Source organism: Triturus cristatus, chromosome 7, assembly GCF_964204655.1.
Source record: "Triturus cristatus chromosome 7, aTriCri1.1, whole genome shotgun sequence".
Classification (NCBI taxonomy): Eukaryota; Metazoa; Chordata; class Amphibia; order Caudata; family Salamandridae; genus Triturus; species Triturus cristatus.
The window spans coordinates 1248204915-1248225005 of record NC_140590.1 but is presented as its reverse complement, the minus strand read 5'-3'; the positions used below and the strand labels follow the sequence as shown (position 1 = coordinate 1248225005).

Below are 20091 nucleotides of genomic sequence, written 5' to 3'. Positions count from 1 at the left end.
GTTTTTTATGAACTGCTAAATACCACACGGCTAATGCTTCTAAGTATTGTAAATTACACATGTTACAATTAGCCAATGTATTCTGCTCAATTTACCCACCTCCGAAAGCTTTAAGGCTGAGTCTCTTTTGCTGAAATTCGAGCCTTTGACCTCTTGAACACTGCAAAATACAGAGAGTGATTAGCTCACTGAGCCATCTTCTTCGATGTGTCCCCCAGTTGGATGCTCGTCCATAGCATTCCTCGCAGATGAATGGGTATGTTGGAAGACTGCCTGTGCCAGAATGATCAATGTGGATCAGAGAGTGTGAGACAGGCGTGATAGGAGTTAGTACTAAAGCTGGTGCTCTCCATCCCACAGGAAACGCCCTTGGTAAAGGCCCTGATTGAGAAAGGCCTGCTGGAGTGATCAAGACCTGCGGTGGTCCATTGGTGCCTGTCAGGTGGGCTATTGGCTTACACTGAGAGGCTGACAGGTAATCATTTGGGGCTGTTTCATCCCCTTAACCATCCTGGAGATTGGAACGAGCATGGGCCTGTAAGTGTCATGGCGCCAGTGGCCCCTCTAGAAAAGCAGTAATAGCACGACCTGCAGTTCTGGTTCCTGCGGGTGTGTCAGACTCTCCGGCACTCCACTGCCCCGTCCTGGCTGCAGACCAGGAATCAGTCTAGATGTTCTGTAGGTAAACATTGGAGGTAGGAAGGTATGGTAGGGTGGATTTTCTTCACCATGACGCCAAGGCACGCACATTCCTGCTCACAAGCCCAGGAAGAGAAGTAAATCAGGAAACTCAGGGGCGACCCCGTCCTCTAATATCCTTTACCCAATTTTGAATAATGATGCACTTAATGTCCTTATTAGGAGATGGCAAGAAACTGTGGGGAGGGGAAGATATTGGGGTTGGAATTTCAACCAGGGTCTCCACTATCATCAGTTGCATAACCCAAAAAATGTGAGTAACATGTGGAGCCTGGAATTACTGGATTAAGCACTGCTGGCTTTTAGTGGTTCTAGGACCTTTTCTGTAGACATTGTCCACCTGCTCTGCGCAGGTTCATTCTGTGCTCTGAAACCTCTGGGTTTTACCAAGTGCACTAAAAAGGAGCCTGGCGTTCTCGCACACGTTAATCCGTGGAGTGAGACTTGAGACACCTCAAAATCGCTCTGAGCAAAATAGCTTCTGGGGTTCTGCTTTGGACAACTCCTGATGAGGGTGTAACTCTATGTACGTTGTATATTCCTTGAGCAAGTGCTGCCATGGCTTCCAGGCATGATTGAGACGACCTTGGTGGGATTTATTCCCCAGAAAAAAGATTCCTTTTGTATTTCTATATTTCCCCTAGGTTGCGGGGGGCGGGCAAGTTCTACATCTACTAGAGTCCACAGACCTACAACTTCCCAATAGTGAATTGTTGGCTCAAGATCTGGAAGTCTGTGTTATATTGGAGTGTGTGTGTGTGTGTGTGGGGGGGGGTCCTGTGTACTGTTCCTGGACTCTCCAAATCCCAAGCAAAGGTACTTTTATCACTGGGTTATGTGAAGAGTCACTATACATGAGTCGCATGGTACTACACACTCTCTAAGGGAGGTAGCGATCTATGCCCTTTGTACCTTATTCCACAGGTGGGTTCCAGGATATACAAGGGGGCACACATTGCATGCCGTTGACCATAATTGAGGAACCTTTTGAGGCCTATTGGCAGAGGCTCCCCGTGTAAGAACAACATAACGATTGATCCATTTAAAGACACCATCTATTGATTACTTTCCCATTGTTCTAAGAATGTCATAGAAATTGCTCTTTACAAACAGAAGTTGTTACGCCTGAAAAGAAGCAGAAACACAGACCGATCTAGAGGAACATAGGCAATTGTGTGGGTCAGCATGTGTTGGCTCACTTCAAATGGTCGAACTATTGGCTTTAACAATGCTTTTCCATTTGCTTACTTGCACAGGCATCAAGACGCATGCGCACTCATGGCTGGTAATCTTGAAATGTGGTTTCTGTTCAGGAAAACCCATTCCTACATGGTTGTGGTGGAGACAGTCCTTTTACTAATCTAGCATAGCATCTATACATTAAAACATTTTGAAAATGTGAAATCAGTTTGCGCAGAATGTGAAAAGGAGAGCAAACTTCCCATCAGCACTTTCCAACTTGCATGCCTTCCTGCCACCTCCACCTTGCCTGTCCAAGTTCTATGTCCCTATCCCCTCCCACCTGTCCTCCATGGTCCATTTTGCTACCACTCCTTTCTGCCCTCCATGCTCTGTTGTGCTGCAACTGCTCCTTCTGCCTGCCCTGTATGGTATGTTGTGAAGTCCCTTCCCTTGTCCTCTTTTGTCTGTGTCCAGCCCCCAGCCCCCTCCCTTCTGTCCCCCATGGTCTTTTGTGCATGCCCCTGCCCCTCTTGCCCAACATGGCTGTTGTGCTGCCACTATGCCTCACGCTTGCCGTGCATGGTCTTCTGTGCTGCCATAGCCCCTCCCACCTGCCCTGTGTGGTCAGCTCGCTGCCCCTGACCCACTACCACCTTCTCTCCATTGTCTCTGTGTATGCCATTATAGTCTCACTGTTGCCCTCAATGGTGCTTTGTGCTTCTAGTGCCTATCCCACCTACCCTCCATGGTCAGCTTGCCGTTCCTGCCCCCTTGACCCCTGGCCTGTGTTTTTCATGTGCAGACCCCTAGCCCCTCCCTCCTGCCTTGTTTGGTCCGCTGTTGTTCCCCTTCACCCTTCCTCCTGCCCTTCATGGTCTGTTATACTGCAACTGTCCCTCCTGTCTGTCCACTATGGTCAGCTTGCTGCCCTTGTCTTTTTTCCCCCTCTGCTCTCTGTTGTCCATGTGCATGACCCTGTTTCCTTCCTATCGCTTTCCATGGTCCATTTGCTGCACGTCTGTCCCGCTTGCCCTCGCGCTGCTGCAACCCCTGAAGCCTGCTCTGTAAGGTCAGTTTGGTGCCCCTGCCCATCTCCCTCTTGCCCTGTCTTATCCGCGTCTGTGTCCCCACCCCATTCCTCCTGCCCTCCGTAATCCAATGTACCAAACCTGCCAACATTTTGTTCTAAACAAATAAAATTAGGACATATTTTCAGAGTTCTCAAATAGCAACAAAGCACTTTTTAAAAAGTTGCTATCTTTATGTTTTTTTTAATCCAGTTGATCACTTGATTATATGTTAAACTTAAGGGAAAGAATGTGGTGTTACAGCCAGAGCTGCTGACTTTGCAAATGGGGAACCAGGTTTGAGTTTCGGTGTCAGCTACAAATCCTGTGATTCTGGGCAGATCACTTAATCTTCATATGCCTAAAACCAAAATGAATGTGTCCTTGTGTGATGTAATTGATGCTTATGATAAGCGCTCCTATGCCTTTGGGTCAAGTCTGCGCTATATAAAGTTTAAAAAACAATAAAATAATTTAGAGCCTCATTTGGATATTGGTCAGAAAGCCTCCGACTGCAGGTCAGAGGCTTTCTGACAGACATCCAAGGTTTGACCTCCGACCGCCTAATAAAAATGTAAGTGGTCGGAGGTCAAACAAGCCGGTCATTCCGGCTTGCTTCCGACAGGGTCAAGGAGCCCGTCGGCCAGTCCGAACCAACACATAATCTCTTAAGGACGGCATTTCCACCGTTAGGATTACTCTGTCAATTTCCCACAGACTTTTCATGTTGGGCTTTCTGACATGAAAAGCCTGTTGTAAAGCGACTTTGGGGGCCCCTAGCAGGGCCCCCATGCTTCCATGGCCGCTGGTTGGGGGGCCTTGGGGGCACCTATGGTGCCCCCTGTAAATCCGTGCACCGTGAGGCAGGGTTCGACCTTACAACAATCGGACCTCGCCTCATCGCCTTGGTTAATCCATTTTTGTAGTACACCTTAAATTACAAGTGTTAGTATCCTCAGTATTGCATCAGCCTTGTCTGCTGAGCTGTGTCCTTTCACCCAATAGTGGGGTATAATGAAGCTCTAAATATCTGTTGCCTAAAGTGTGCTTGGGCTAGAGGTCCAATATACCTTGTGTCCACAATGTTGGAGTCTCTGTTTTTCCTGCTTGTGCCTTAAACTTTGCACCATTTTGGTTGCCCATCTCTTTACTATCTCCTGCTTGTTTTCATGCTGCTGGGGATGTGGCCTGGAGAAATGGACCCAATACTCCAGGTGTGTTCACTTAAGCGGGACACTTTTCCAGAGGAGGCTACCAGAAAATGACCTAGTACACTAGATGAGACTCCTGAACTGGGCACGGGTCTGGGAACTGGTCTTCAGGACTGGACATAGCCAGATGTGAACTCTTAAGCTGGACAGTGTTTCTTGGGGGTGTCAGAATTGGACTTAATAAACCAGACTTGGTCTCCTAAGATGGACACTTTTCCTGCTGTAGCTGGCAGAACTGGGCATAGTACACCAGATGTGTGCTCTTAAATTGGGACCAATGCTCCTCATGTGGCTTCCAGAAGTGGACATAACACGTGACCACCTAAGCTGGACCCGTTTCCGGACGTGCCTGGAAGAACTGGATATACTACACCCAAAATGGATTCCTGAGCTGGGCACATTTCCACTTGTGGCTCACAGAACATGACCTACTACACTCCTAACCAGGACACTGGTACAGAAGTAGCTGTCGGACGTCGACAAGTACACCAGATGAGGCCTTCTAAATGGGCACTAGGCTGTAGATGTGGATATCCGAACTGGATGCAGTAAAGCACGTGACCTACGAGACTGACACTTCAGAAGTGTCCTCTGGAACACCCGTCCCTTACACTCAATCCCCTCAACTAGACTGTTAATATTACTGCAGTGAGGGCTCTGGTGATGTGTGCAGCGCCAGCTCCCATCGGTACTCCGTGCCCACTCGCTCTTCATGGTAGGCTTGGCGTCGCGATTCGTCCTGACCCAGCAGTGTAAACAGCAGCACACCGGCTGTGTCAACAGGTGCTGTTTGTGTTCCGTTCAGGAACACATCTCTTTTTAGCAACTTCTGTTTTCCATCACAACGGGGCGAGTTTGTCTCGGAGGGTCGAGAAGGAAGGCGTGAGTGTGTGTACGTGTGTGTGTGTGTAGCGGAGAGAAGGTGAGCGCTGCCCCCCGCCCCCGCAGAGCGACTGCCCTCCCTCGTTTGCTTACAGTCACAACAAACACAAATTCAGTAATGCGCGTCTTCTCATTTTCACACGGTTCTCAATATTTGCTACATAACAGGGTCGATCTCAGTACAAAGAGTGCTTTTAAGCAGACCATGGGCGCTGAATCTCATGACCAGTGTCGTCAAACAAGTTTCCTAGAAATGTGTGTCAAGGCTTTCCTTGCCGGCTGAACCGGTGCCCCGAATATTGCTTTACTGTCTAGATTTTTTATAATCTCACAGTTTTGTTTTATTGGATAAAAAAAAGACTATAAATGGAAGACTGTGTGGCGGTCGGTTTTATCCAGGATGTATATTCTCTGATTGGCGCCCATGAAGCTCTGCTTTCAGCTGCTTAATGTGAGCTCATTCACTATTCATTCAGTTATGGTGCTGGCACTCTCTTACAGACGAGTATTGCTCCCCTAGATGCCCTCTTAAGAAAGGGCCACCCACGGCAGTATATTTTGACCACTATGCTCCTCAGATGTGCATTGTACATATAGGGGTCGAATCTGAGCACCCAGAACCTAGAACAACAACCCCCTTCATCAGGACGGCCACATCCCTGCCCGGACTGCTTCTTTGAAAAATATGACATCTAGGTACATTAACCGGCCGCTCCCTCTCTCATATCCCAGCAACCCCTGCAGTCAGGGAAACAGCCTTTACACCGAGGTTTTACCTCGGTGTGCTTTTACCACGCATTTTTTAGCATGCATAATTTTACCGCGAACATGCATTTACATCGCATGCTAATACCACGCATTTAAGGTAAGTTGGGGGTCTCCCCCCACAAATGCATTGTTTTTAAATCTAAAAAACTGTGTGGTATTGGCATGCGTTATAAATGCAGATTTGCGGTAAAAACGTGTGCTGAAAAATGCGTGGCAAAGGCATGCAATGTATTTACCTGCGTTGTACCGTCATACAACCCTGCAGTCAGTAGTAGATTGTTTCTTCCACCCTCTACAGTGCTCTGCTGCCATTTGGCTAGATTCACACTATAACATATGCCACATTACATAGTCACGCTGCAGCCATGCAACATACATGACTGCCTATTCCGGTCCTCTGGGCCTTCCAGAGGAGGCCAGTGAGAACGGTTCCCCTATTCCAGTACTCTTTTGGTGCTAGCCTATTCAGACATCCTAACTACCTCTTAAATGCAAGAGATTCCAACCCAGAATCTACTCTTTACTATTATTTTGCAGAAATTATGCTTACTCAAGAGCTCTTGATACCACATATAAATGGTAAGAGTGTAAAATCGAGACACCAGGGGCCACATGTACGTAGATTTTTTCATATCTCAAACAACCCGATTCACATAATCGAGCCGTTTGCAACTGTAAGACGCATTTTTCTATGTACAAAGGCCTATTATGTGGTTCAGTAACTTATTATAGAATTCCCATAATGGGTTAGCAATTTGGTATTAAGAAGGGACGTGTTAAGGGCATCCCTTCCTAATAGTGACTCGAAGAATGTTTTGCGATCGTAATGCAGTCACAAAACATTCACATTTTACTTCCAACTTGAAGTTAGGGGTAACTGTGAGAAAGTGCCATCTTTCTTGCATGGCATGCCCCCACTTTTTGCTGAAATGCTGAATGTACTTTGACTGAGTGTGCCCTGGACTCCTGCCAATTAGGTGCCCAGGGCCTATGTTCCTTCCCTAAAAACCTACAACCCAAATTGGCAAACCCTGGCCACATGTCAGCCCCTGGTAAATGGTACCCTAGGTAACCAGGGCCTTGTGACCAGGGAAGGCTTCTAAGGGCTGCAGCACTCATTGTGCCACCCTTAGAGGCCCTGTACCCTAATACACACACACTGCCCTTGCAGGCTGAGTGTCTGGGTACAACACAAAACAAAGAGTAGACATGGCACACATCCCTGTCTGCCATGCCCACCACCTACACTGCCCTGGCATGCATCAGCCACCCCTCTAGCTGGGTGCCCTATGCCAGTGGTGTGGGCACAGGAGCATGAGCCCTGTGCCCCTACAGTACCCAGGTCCATTCCTGGGCACTGTAAGTGCAGTGCTGCCATTTAAGAGTACATGGTGCTGAGAGCTCGTCAAACACGAACTCCACAGCACCATAATGGCAACACTGAAGACTGAGAAGTTTGGTATCAAACTTCTCAGCACATTAAACCTGCACTGATGCCAGTGTGGGATTTAATGTACAAAGCACTACAGAGGGCATCTTAGAGATGCCCCCTGAAACCTAACCTACAATCCACGTTTGGTCTGGGAGGCTGCCTAGGCTGCCACACAGCAGACATGTTGCTGGACCCTTGGGTAGGAGAGCACCTGCTCTCCTGGGCCTGCAACAATACACATCCTGGGCGAGGTGCTAGATCTCCTCCCCCAGGATGGACAGGGGGAAGCTTCAAAGGCATGCCGCCTCTGTGAGCTTCCCCAGGCCAGTGGCAGCCCCCTCTCTGGCAGGAAGCCTGGCCGGCAACCCCAAATAAGGACATGGGATGTGCCAGCCTGCCAACCCCACCCCTCAGGTGGGGAGGCGAGGTGAAGCACATCTCCTGGCTCTCACCATCTTGAAGATGGGAAGCCCTGCCCAATCAGGACTAGGCTACTGCCCCCCTCCCACAGGAGAGAGGCAGGATAGGGGGTGTACCCACCCCAGGACAGGGACCCATTGGTCCCTGCCCTTCACCTACCTGTAACGTCCCTAAATCTAGTATTTAGGGCCACCCTGAACCTTCCTTCCCCAGATTCCAGATTCCGAAATACAGAAAGAAGACCTGCCGTGCACCTGCTAAGAAGAGGAAGACACCAACTGCTTTGGCCCCAGCCCTACCGGCCTGTCGACCCTCTAACCTGCTCCTGCTCCAACCCCTGCATCTCTTGTGGCCAGCAACCTCACAAACCCCGGAGGACCTGGCTACCTTTTGGCTCTAAGGACTCCCGTGAGTAGAGGCTCTACTCAAAATCTGATCCTAATCCCTGGCATCAGCCCGGAACTGCGAACCCTTCACACTCTGCACCCGCCAAGCCTGGCCTGTGCCGGAGTGAAGAAAGACCACGAGGACGACCCCACGGCGACTGTGACCCCGAGTCCGGCACCCAAGGACTTCCCTCGACGCTCCTGACAACGCCTGCATCCTCAGAACAAGGTGCCCCCCCAACCGCGATCAACAGATGGTAAGATTTCCCGACACCAAAAGGCACCCGGCACCCTGCGGCCCCCTGTGCCCAACCCCGGGGATACCTACCTATCCTCCAACTACCCAACTTACCTCTCGAAGTGGTGGCGGCACCTGAAGAATCTTCGTCCCCGAGCTTGCAGTCTTTTTCTAAACCGGAGCTTCCCCATTGAAATCAATTGAGCGCCCGACGGCTCAAAAGCACCCTGCACCCAGCCGCCCGAGTGGCCCTGGCAGTGTAACCTTTGCACCGATTTACTTCCCCATTTGCCCTGAGCAAGTGACCAGGAGCCCAGCTCCCACAGCCGCATAGCCTGCTAGTCAGCAGCCACCAACCAAGGCCCCCCTGCCTCCCATAGGATAACATGGGGCCTAACTCTCTCTGCACCCGGCTGCCCCTGTGCCGCTGAGGGTGTAACTACTGTACCTACCTGACCCTGGGAGACCCCTGAGTCTGTGCCCAGGACCCTAACTTTACCAGTCGAGTACTTACCTTACAGCCGATAACTCAATTTTCTCCATAGGGTAACACTGACTGGTTTCTTCTGAAATTTCTTTTAAGTGTTGAGTTTTCAAAACTTAAAATATTCACCAAAAATCAGCCGAGTAACGAAAACGAAAATACTCACCTCATATTAGGTGAGCTCACAGTGCTGGATCTTGGTGCCCAGCACTGACCCTGAAAAATATTCACAACCGTACTTACCAGTAACCCAATTTTCTTCCATAGGAAACCATTGACTGTTTTTCTGTGAAATTTCTTGTCGATTTCTGCAAACTTTAATTATTCTTTAAAAATCGTATAAATTATGAAAACGTAATTGCTTACCTGTTTTGGATAAAGGTCCCAGTACTGAGTCTAGGCACCCAGTACTGGATTACAAAAGTAACGAGAACATACTATACCTGCAACTTGAATTTTCTTCCATAGGAAGTCATTGACTGTTTTCTATGAAATATTTTCTAAGTCTCAACTTTTAAAATAGCAAAATATTGTCTAAAAATCATAACAGTAACTAAGTCGACTTTTATCACTTGTTTCTAAGTACTGACCCAGGACTGAATCTAGGATCCAGTCCTGGAATCCCGCAAGTAATCCTAAAAGTAATCTATTGCAAATAACTTGAAACTTCCATTGAACTCAATGCATTATTGTGTTTAAAATTGTGTTGCCTATTGCAACCACTTGTAACTTGCTACAAAAGCCAATTGCATATTGCAAAAGTATTTATATAAAGCATCTCATCCTGGGGACTGTGGACTCTTTACACCCTGTACCTATTTGGGAACAGTATATACCGAACCACTTTCTCACAGTAACCCATTTGCTAAAGCAGAGGGTTCCCAGGGGACCCCTTCTCCTTTGCAAATGTTTTCCAAAATGTGTTTTTAAGAGCAGGCAGGGGTCTCACGGACTACAACCTACTCTTAAAAATGAAAAGAAAACTTTTTCTTTTTGTTTGTGAAATGAGTCCCGTTTTCCTTTAGGGAAAACAGGTCTGGATTTTAAAACAAGCATTTGCAATGCAATAGGTCTCACATTTGCAAGAGTTTAAGCTATTGGCATTGTAAATGACTATGCCTTTTAGTTATCTGTTTTGATAATTAACACATAAATAAAAGGCATTGTCCTTTACAATACCAATAGCTCAAACTTTTGTAAATGTGAGACCTATTGCATTTCAAAGAAGCGGCTGCCTTTGTCCCGTGCTGCTTAGAAAGCGAAAGACGTACCCTTTAACAACAGAAGTAAAAGGGTCAGTCCTAATGGGAGGCTACAAATGAAGACAAGGTGGTACTCAGGATGGACTAACAAGCCTATGAACGAATCAGTAGCCAGCATTTACGAAGGATAATGAGACAAGCCAATGACAAATATGGACGGGGCATCAAGTCCATACTTGAATACAGCATGCCTCGCAGAGCAACACATGCGAATCCCATGCTCAACCTGAAAAAAAGTTGCTTTATTCAAAAGCTAATACAGACATGTTGGTTTGCTGTCCCCAGCAGGCCACCTTCCCTGTGTTTTTTAGGTCTCGCCTGACAAAGCGCATGCGCTGGTCTGGCGAGACTTATTGAGAGGGCTCCAAAAAGTGCTACCAGGCCAGCCTAGAGCTACAGTGCATGTGCGCGGGCGCGCACGCCGCACTTTACCGTGATTACTTTCGCGGCCGCACGGCCGCTTTGATGTTTGATCGTGATCACGATCATGATCACTTTCACTTTTGCGGCTGCACGGCCGCTTTGCATAGCCAATAGGTCTCGCTTTTGGGACCTTATAAGTATTTAGTTATGCAACTGTTGCATAGCTAAACACTTATAAGGTCCCAAAGGCGAGACCTATTGGCTATGCCAATGCTTGTAGCGATTCTCAATGGGTCACAAATTGCGACCTGCCTCATGAATATTAATGAGGTAGGTCAATTGCAAACCCTATTAGGAATTGCTAAATGTATCAAAGACACATTATTACATAGGGTGTTTGCGATTACCTAATAACGAATCATAAAAATTCTCTATTGGGTAATCCCAAATTGAAACCTACGTACATGTGGCCCAAGATAACTTTATGAATTGGATATCTACTCTTGCATAAAATCAGCATAGTGTAGTCACTTAACATGCATCCTGACCTTTGCTTGAGAGACTTATGTTTCCATCTTCTCATTGAGTTATCAACCTGCCCATCACTTGGTATCTACACATATACAGCCCTGTACAAGGGAATGTAAACCTTACCAAGCTTGGTAATTCAGATAATTTATCTTTGTTATAACCACAGGTGGTGTGCACTAAAACTGAATGTTTTGTGTACTGTTTTTGTTAGGGCCTGAACACTAAACTATTTCTTTTCTTTTGTCATTCTTTACCCAGCTTACACCATTGGAGGCCTTAAGAAGTTGTCCATGCCCAGCTACAATTTGCTCTGACTGAACAATACCTCGAGTTGGCTCAAGATGCAACATCCCTACCAGTCATTTTTGCCTTGTTGGTCTTGCAAGGCTGCTGTCTAGAGCTCCTAGGAAAACTACCTCAAAACATAAATGTCGTTGTCTATTCGTTGTCATCACCCTACGATATGGAAGACACTGCCATGGGGACCAATGAAAATGACAGTGTGGGAGAACAACCACTGAGCTGCGACCAGTGCCCCAGTGTCTTTACCAGTCTGCCTGACCTCGAAGAGCGTTTGGAAACCCACAAGGAAGAAAGGCCTTACAAGTGTGGGCAGTGTGAGAAGAGCTACAGGCATGCAGGCAGCCTGGTTAACCATCGCAAGACACATGAGGTTGGCCTGTTCTCCTGCCTGATCTGTCAGAAGGACCTCTCCAACCCCATGGCCCTAAAGAACCACCTGCGTACCCATTCAGAGGATAAGCGGTTCCAGTGCACGGAATGCAGGGAATGTTTCCGATCTTTGAAGCAGCTTTCCAACCACTGTTTGGCCGTCCATAGTGATATGAGCTACAATTATGACATGGCAAGTGATGAGGATGTCGGGAGTGTCCACGAGAAGTTGAACTCTTCCATGCCTCTCATGCGAGAGAACCATAATCTGCTCAGCAACTTGGAGAACTACATTGCAGAGTCAATGGTTCCAGCAGATTTCTCCCACTTAGAGCTAAAAGGCTTACCAGAACCCAGTCTTTCTTGTAATGCCATGGAATCCCCAGCAGATGGACAGCAGGTCCAAAGTGAGGAACGGCGCTACAAATGCAAGCAGTGTGACAAGGCCTACAAGCATGCTGGAAGCCTAGCAAACCACCGGCAAAGTCACACTATTGGTGTCTACCAGTGTGCTGTATGCGTCAAGGAGTTTACCAACCGGATGGCCCTTAAAAACCATTCCCGCCTCCATACTGAGTACAAACCCTACAACTGCACCCTCTGTGACCAGTGCTTTAGGCTTCCGAGTGAGCTTACAAGCCACCAAAAGCTTCACTACACGGGGGACAGGCCTTTTGTTTGTGAATACTGTGGGCAAGGATTTCTCACTAAAAGAGAATTCCAGCAGCACAAGAGGCTACATATCAATATCCCAGTGGAAGCAGAAGCAGGGAAGGTAGGAACTTCTGAAGGTTCTGAGAATAGCATTTCCGAAGAGGAGGCCACAGAGCCATCACCAAACATAGACATTTACCAACATCCCTTTCAGGAGGACTGCAAAGAAAGCTGCCCTGAAGAACCTCTGTCCAATCACTGTGGTGATACCAGTGAGCTCTCTGTTACTGAGGGCAGCCCCTCCACTGTGCCTCAGACGGATCAACAGAATGACAAAGCTCCCTTCAAAGAACTTTCCTCTAATAGCAACTTGCTGCCTGAAAATGAAATAACTGTGTCATGTGTAAAGTGCTCTGAAGTCTTCCTCAATAATGAGAGTCTGGCAAGACATGCTTGCAAACAAATTGTGGTAGAGCATATTACCCAGGACAACAATCAGCCTACTCTCAACATCAACTTGAAGGAAGAGCCGCAAAGCAGTGAGAACTCTGAAGAGAGACCTTATAGGTGTGAGGAGTGTGGGAAAACCTACAGGCATGCAGGGAGCTTGATCAATCATAAGAATACCCACCAAACAGGTGTGTATGACTGTTCCATCTGCACCAAACAGCTCTTTAACATGGCTGCTCTAAAGAACCATTTGCGTGCCCATTTGAAAAACAGGGCAAACCGGGGACTGGATAGTAATTTATTTAACTCTACAAATGATTTTTCAGATTCATTCAATTTTACTGATGCTTCCCACATATGCAACATCTGTGGGGAAAGCTGCTCAAGTGAAAGTGACCTCCAGCTGCATCAGACGTTGCACGAAGACATTAAGATGCCAGCTATCGGTGCTGCGTTCCCCTTACTAAAGAATAGCCCCCAGGCTAGTCCTGTTGAAGAATCAGTGAAGCTAGAGGAGGGAAATGATCCAATGTTCTACCTTGATCAGCAAAGAGTTATAGGTCTTGCAGTTGCCGAGCAGATCAAGGAAATAAAACGTGAGCGGGGGATCACAACTGTGCCTTCTCAGGGGGATGAAGTAATCTTGATGCAGGATCAAGACTATGGCAAGGAAGATGACAGTCTGCTGGCTACTGGCTTTGACGTGAAGGAGGAGCCATGTCCCGATGGCACTTTACCTCAGCAATCTGTAATTGGTTACCAGAGCCAAGTGTTTGGCGAGGAACACAACCAGACTTTTGGGGAGTTTGAGGGCCAGAGCAGCCACGATACTTCTACAGACAGTGTCAGGCGATACAAATGCAATCTTTGTGATCGAACTTATCGGCACAGAGGAAGTTTGGTGAATCACAAGCACACACATCAGACTGGGATTTACCAATGCTCCATATGTCCTAAGCAGTATTCCAATGTCATGGCTCTGAGAAACCATGTGCGAATGCACTTCAGGTCTCCCCTGGGTAAATGTAAAAGTGGCATTGTTGAGACTGGTGGTGGCCTTTTTTCACTAGGGATGGCAGAAATTTACTCCTGCACTAAGTGTGATGAGGCATTCAAAGAGGAGATGGACTGGCATGCACACCAGCTTATACACAGCAGCCAGAAAGATCTGAAAGATAACCAAACTGCCAGTAACCTCCAAGAGGTAACCGAAAATAGTATCCACGGCATGAGCCACTTGTATACCACAAATGAGGAGTCCTCCTACAAGGACCAGAGGCATCTGAGACGAATTCCTAGTGGTCAAGTGACAGAACAGATTGAGGAAAAGGATTCAGGTGAAAGCAGGTTCAGAGAAGAGGCCACAACATCGGAAGACTTTGATAGTTTCCAGGATCACATCCCAATCCACAAAGGCACGACCATATCCAGTGTGAAAGAAGCAAGAGAGGCTGAACAATCTGCAACAAACTCTGAAATTGGCCCTGTGCCAGATGGCAGTGCACAGGAGACATCAGAACAAGTAGATTCTCTCAGTAGAGGCTTTAAAGTTGAAAGTGAAAAAAGGATGTATGCGTGTGATCGCTGTGAAAAATCATACAGACATTCAGGTAGTTTAATCAACCACAAGAGAATACACCAAATGGGTGATTATGTCTGCAGTGTTTGCACCAAGCAGTTTAATAACTTTGCTACCCTAAAAAACCACCTTCGTTCTCATCAGAGGTCCAAGAGAGAGCGCATGCTGGAAAACCCTGAATATTCTCTCTTCTCTCTAGAAACCAACTATTTAGATGTTGCTTTCAGGGACGCCAGCTGTGAGAAGAACTTTTCAAATGAAGCTGAATTTGGTGGCCAGCTGAATCACAAATCAGATGCTGAAATGACCAGTGATGAGTTATTTCTAGCAAGTCAAGTAAGCCTGCAAACTAAAATGTTCAAGGACCTGACAGAAGACATACAAACACTGCACACTGATGGCCCGAACCAGTTGTCTGAGTGTGACAGCAGCAGTGACACCAAGGATGACTCCATAAACACCAAAGGGATCTGTTTTTCAGATGACAGTGCCAGCAAGCAGACTAGAGGTGAACAACAAGCAGAAGTCCAGAATGATTCCAGTAGGATTGAGGGTGTGATTAATTTTGGTGAAAATACTTGCTCCACATTGCAGCAAGCACGTAAGGTAGCAGAAGGTGAAAAGTGCACTTCTGGCATCAGCCCTATGCAAACCGATCCAAGCATAATAAGTGAAGAGCATCCAGAAGGTTCTCCAGATCTTGAAAGTACTGAAGAACGGCCATACAAGTGTGACGAATGTGGAAAGACCTACCGGCGTGCAGGCAGTCTCATCAATCACAAGCACACTCATCAGATTGGCATCTATCAGTGTTCCTTTTGCCCTAAAGAGTACCCCAATTTGATGGGCTTGAGGAACCATATCCGCACACACACTAAACCCCAGTTCAACAGAATGGGAAACAGCAGCACTGATGACTTCTTTGGCCTGCCTGGAGAAATTCATCAGCCTCGGTCAGGGGGGGAACTATATGACTGCAGCCTATGCGGCATGGTCTTCTCTGATGAAGGAGATTTTCACCAACATCAGTTTGCACATGGAAACCCTGGGGCACCCGCACACCTGGAACTCAAAACAGGACTACCAGAGTATGAGGAAGATCCATATAATTGTAGCACTGATGGTAACTTTGCACAGATGCACCTTTCGGACTTCTCCTTACATATGCATGCAGCCGAGAGTGAGCTCCTGAGCAGACTCAAAGATGAAATGAAGGACATGGCCCAAGGAGAAATAGATGATATTGCTTATTTTAACGAATCTCACTTATCACATATTTGTGGCTTCTGTGGGAAAACCTATGATGATCTCGAGAGCCTTAAAGCACACAGTGAGAGTCACAGTGATGAAAATGAAGTCTCCAGTTGTCCCCGTGTAGATTTAGAAAAATTACATTTTGATGTAAGCAAGTTATCTGAGGGTGAAGGTATTGTGAACAAGTCGGAGATGATAGCAAAGACAAACTTTCTCATTGATGACCCTAAGGTCAATGAAGGCCCTGAAAGCCGCCCATATGCCTGCAACCAATGTGAGAAAACCTACCGACATGGGGGAAGTTTAGTCAACCACAAGAAGACTCACTTGATTGGCGATTATCAGTGTTCAGGTTGTTCAAGGCAGTATCCCAATCTTGCTGCATACCGAAATCACCTTCGCCATCACCCCAAGTGTAAGGAGCTGGCAAATACTAATGATGAGCTCAAACCATTCCAGGCATCCAGCATAAGCAACCATTTGGTTAGAAGTGCAAGTGTCAGTCAATTTCCTGGAGAAAGCGTTGTACCAGTGGAACATGCATCCTCCAATTCTTTGAAGGAGCCTGATGCTCACCAGGGTTATAACCTGCACAGCAATGCTATGTCACCAAATGGTAATGCCCATCCTACTGAAATGAGCACCAAGATTAGCAATAACAAAGACTGTTCCATTGAAGTCACTAATATTCTCCACTGTGGCAAGAATTGTGATGGTGGTGTTCTGGAGAATGCTTCACTAGATCATAAACTAAACCTAGCAGTACCTAATATAACGTCAGATGCAGTTATTGGAAAAGTTGATAGATCAGTAGAGCTCAGTATGCTTGACGCAGTTGACACTAAGCCCAAAATATGTGATTCTTGTGGCCAGATCTGTGACAGTGCAGTAGAACTTGAAAATCACAAGACTTATTCTTGCTCAGGGCATTCTAGCCAGTGCCCAGATGGAGATAACTCAGACTTTATTTTTGATGACACCAAAAAAACCTCTGCCTCAGATAATAAGAACAGCTCCCAGGAGTTGGAAGAGGGTTCTTTCCAGCAACGTCCTTTTAAATGTGAGATGTGTGGTCGAAGCTATAGGCATGCAGGAAGCTTAATTAACCATAAGCAGGCACATAAGACTGGGCTTTTCCGTTGTAGCGTGTGCCAGAAGAGGTTCTTTAACATGATGGCCCTGAAAAACCACAACCGCATCCACTTTGAAATGAAACGGTACAAGTGCTCAGATTGTGGAAAAGCATTCAGGCTCCAGAAGCAGCTTCTTGCTCATCAGAAGATGCACAGAGACAAAGCTGCTCAAGCAAAAAGGTCAAACCGCAACGGTAAACGGGAGGTGAAGATTCCACGCCGTTTTCTGGATGAACTGATACTAGTTGTTCCTTCTGGAGCCTCAGATAGTAAGCCTGGTGGTGGCACAGCTGAAAAGAAGGTCCGCTTAAAGCAGCGGCATCCTAAAAAGATTCTCGATCCTGGCGAACGTCCATACCGATGTGAGCAATGCGGGAGATCCTATCGACATGCAGGGAGCCTGCTGAACCACAAAAGGAGTCATACCATGGGCCATTATTGCTGTACCATCTGTGACAAAACCTATCCTAATCTCATGGCCATGAAGAACCACCAGCGCGTTCACTTTGAAGTTAAGCGACACGTGTGCCCAGAGTGTGGCAAAGCTTTCAAGTGGCAGAGGCAGCTGACCAGACACCAGCTCCTCCATACTCTAAAAAAGTACAAATGTGATCTCTGTGGTCAGAGTATCCAGGGAAAAATACTGTTTGAGCAGCATCAGATGGAGCACAGAAAAGGTGAGCTGTTACAAGAACATTCTGGAAGTGATGTCCTAGAGAAGCCACTGAATATACAAATAACAAGCAAAAAAAGAAAAGTGGCAAGACGACGCATTAGGAGTTTGAAGAAGGAAATTGACAGAGACCGTCAAAACCTCAGTGACCAGGACAGTGAACCCATTTGCAAATCCTGCAGATATGTTTTCAGCACCTTTGATGAGCTGGAGGCGCATCACTGTGAAAAATCTCCCAATGCAACCTCCATGATGGTTTCACTCCCTATCCAGAGCACTCAGTCCGATCCTGAAGGGACCACCGTTAGCCTTAACCAAAAACCTGAAGCTGGGACTTTGAAACAAGACAGTGCTAATGCATGCCCCACCCCCAGTCAGTCTGAGGAACGTCCTTATAAATGCACTGTGTGCGGACGGACCTACCGCCATGCTGGCAGCCTGCTAAACCACAAGAACACCCACACCTCAGGCATATATAAGTGCTTTGTGTGCTTGAAGCAGTTTTTCAACCCCATGGCTATCAGGAACCACATCCGTATTCACACTGCTACAAAGCGATTCCAGTGCCAAGTGTGCGGGAAAGCCTTCAGAGCATCTCGGGAGCTGATTACTCACAACCGCGTCCATACCGGAGAAAGGCCATTCAGTTGTCCGGTCTGTCAACGTGGCTTCAGTAGTAAGCTGAGCCTCAAGCAGCATCAGCATGTCCACAACAGGACAGGAGACCAGGATAAAAAAGGTAATGTGATCAAACACCCAGAAGCTCCCTCTAATGGCCTTGGTGACGGGGTAGCTGACCTGTCAGCCTCATCCACAGAAGACCCAGCAGGTGATAGCGCCACGGCGGAGGAGCGCCCCTACAAATGCAACCAATGTGACCGGGCCTATCGCCATGCTGGTAGCCTACTGAACCATAAGAAAACTCACACAACAGGAGTCTACTATTGCCCTACCTGCCAAAAACAGTTTTCCAATCTGCTGGCCATGAAGAACCATTTGCGGATCCACCTCAACCAGAACCGTTATAAGTGTTTAGACTGTGGCAAGGCATTCCGCGTGTCCAGCCGGCTGGCAAGCCACCGCCGTATCCACATGCAAGGCGGGCCTTTCCCTTGCCGTCAGTGCCCCAAGAGGTTCTTTAGGAAATCTACGTTCCAAAAGCACCAACTCCTTCATAAGGACGAGGAAGGAATCCTTCTGCAGGACGGCATGGCTCCAAATGCCATGGTAGAAGTGACCTGAGTGGTTTAAAGTAGACCATCTTTTTTTTTTTTAGCGTTTTGATGAAACGTCACTCATTTTCAGTGAAAAGAAAGTTACAAGTTAGCCTGCACTGTCCTCCAAAACAGTCCTACTGTTCACATACTTGTATGGGCAGGGGGGAGGGGGGTTAAGACATGTCGCCATGAAGGCACCCACTTCTTAAAACTACGCTCAAAATGCCTCATGAAAGTTTGCCAACATCAAAGGTGTCGAAGTGGTGAATGAATGCAGAAACCTTTCGTTTATTCCTTCCCTTATGCGGCAGCTAACTAGGATGCATTTTTTTAAAGAATGCGTGCGTGCCATGAACATTTGAACACAACTAGAAGATAAAATAACTATAGTGTACAAATTGAAAAAGGTGCAAATTAATAAAAAGCACTATGAATGAAAGCATTGATAAAAAAAAAAAAGTGTTTTTGGGCTTAGAGAAAAGTCTACTTTATTGTTCCTCAGACAAACCAACAGAGCCTCGTTTTTTGTTTTTATTTTCTAGTTGTCTCTCCCTTAAGGAATTTTCTCATTAGTTGTTTTTCACAGAAACAAACCATCCCTAGGGTACCGTTGGGCGAAAGATGGAGCCCCTAATACTCTTCTCCAAAGCAACTGGGATTGAAACCTGGACTGGGAATGTAGCAACTCTTAAAGGCCAACTGTCACAAAACCAACACTCCCTGAGAAACTAAATATGTGTCCGAAAGTCACTGTTTTTTTAGAATTTTTTTTATAGATTTTTTTTAAAAGTTGTTTTTTGTTGTTTTTTTTATAACAGAAGATACCAATGGCTTTAAGAGGTATGTGCGGAATAGGTTATGTTTGCACATGTAAAATAGATAGGCTGTAGATGTCCATAATGAATTAAAATGGAAGCCAACTATTGCGGTTCTTTACTGCCTTTGGTTCTTTGGAAGAAACTCAGAAAACGGTGCCCCTGATGTTACCTAGCAGGTGGTAACATTCAGCAGCATTGAGAGCCATTGTTTACTGGACAGCTGATTCTGATCTTTCTTTAGTTTCTATAGTTGTATTTGCCTTTTCCACCATTCAAGCAATATATGATTCTCAAAACATGATAGAGCGGTGTCAAAGAGTGAAGCTATGAACGAAGAAGATAATGGGAACAGAGATGAGTATGAGTTTAGAAACAACAATTCTTACATCTGGAATTTGTTTCTGTATAATGCATGTTGAACCAGTCATACTATGTGAGAATCTGTTCCCATTATCTTCTTGGTTTATAGCTTCACTCTTTATTTTAACACCGCTCTATCATGTTTTACATTTGTGTGCCTGAACAACTCTGGGCCAAACCCGATAAGAGATAAACAGAATGAAAAATATATAGAATAGAGATTCAGAAAACTTATTGGTAAACCAGTAACCACTACCTTCTCAGTAAAGTAGTGTGGATACTGGTTAAAAAGAGATAATTAAAACATTTTTGGAAATTTGTGATACCTATGGTTCACATCAAAAAGCTGTAAAACA

General features: G+C 46.4%; 1 protein-coding gene across 3 annotated transcripts in view; it reads left to right on the top strand.

The window, feature by feature from the left end:
• The window catches only part of ZNF646 (zinc finger protein 646), an 80933-nt gene extending 61457 nt beyond the window's left edge, over nucleotides 1-19476 (top strand). For 2 of the 3 annotated variants that reach the window (XM_085618719.1, XM_085618718.1), the window contains one exon: nucleotides 11184-19476. In XM_085618719.1, the coding sequence (XP_085474845.1) occupies nucleotides 11389-18582 (7194 nt within the window). In that variant the 5' untranslated portion in view covers nucleotides 11184-11388 and the 3' untranslated portion in view covers nucleotides 18583-19476. Of the gene's footprint in view, nucleotides 1-387; nucleotides 476-11183 lie in introns of those variants that run through there. The other variant, XM_085618720.1, reaches the window with a different exon arrangement.
• Nucleotides 19477-20091: the final 615 nt, after the last annotated feature.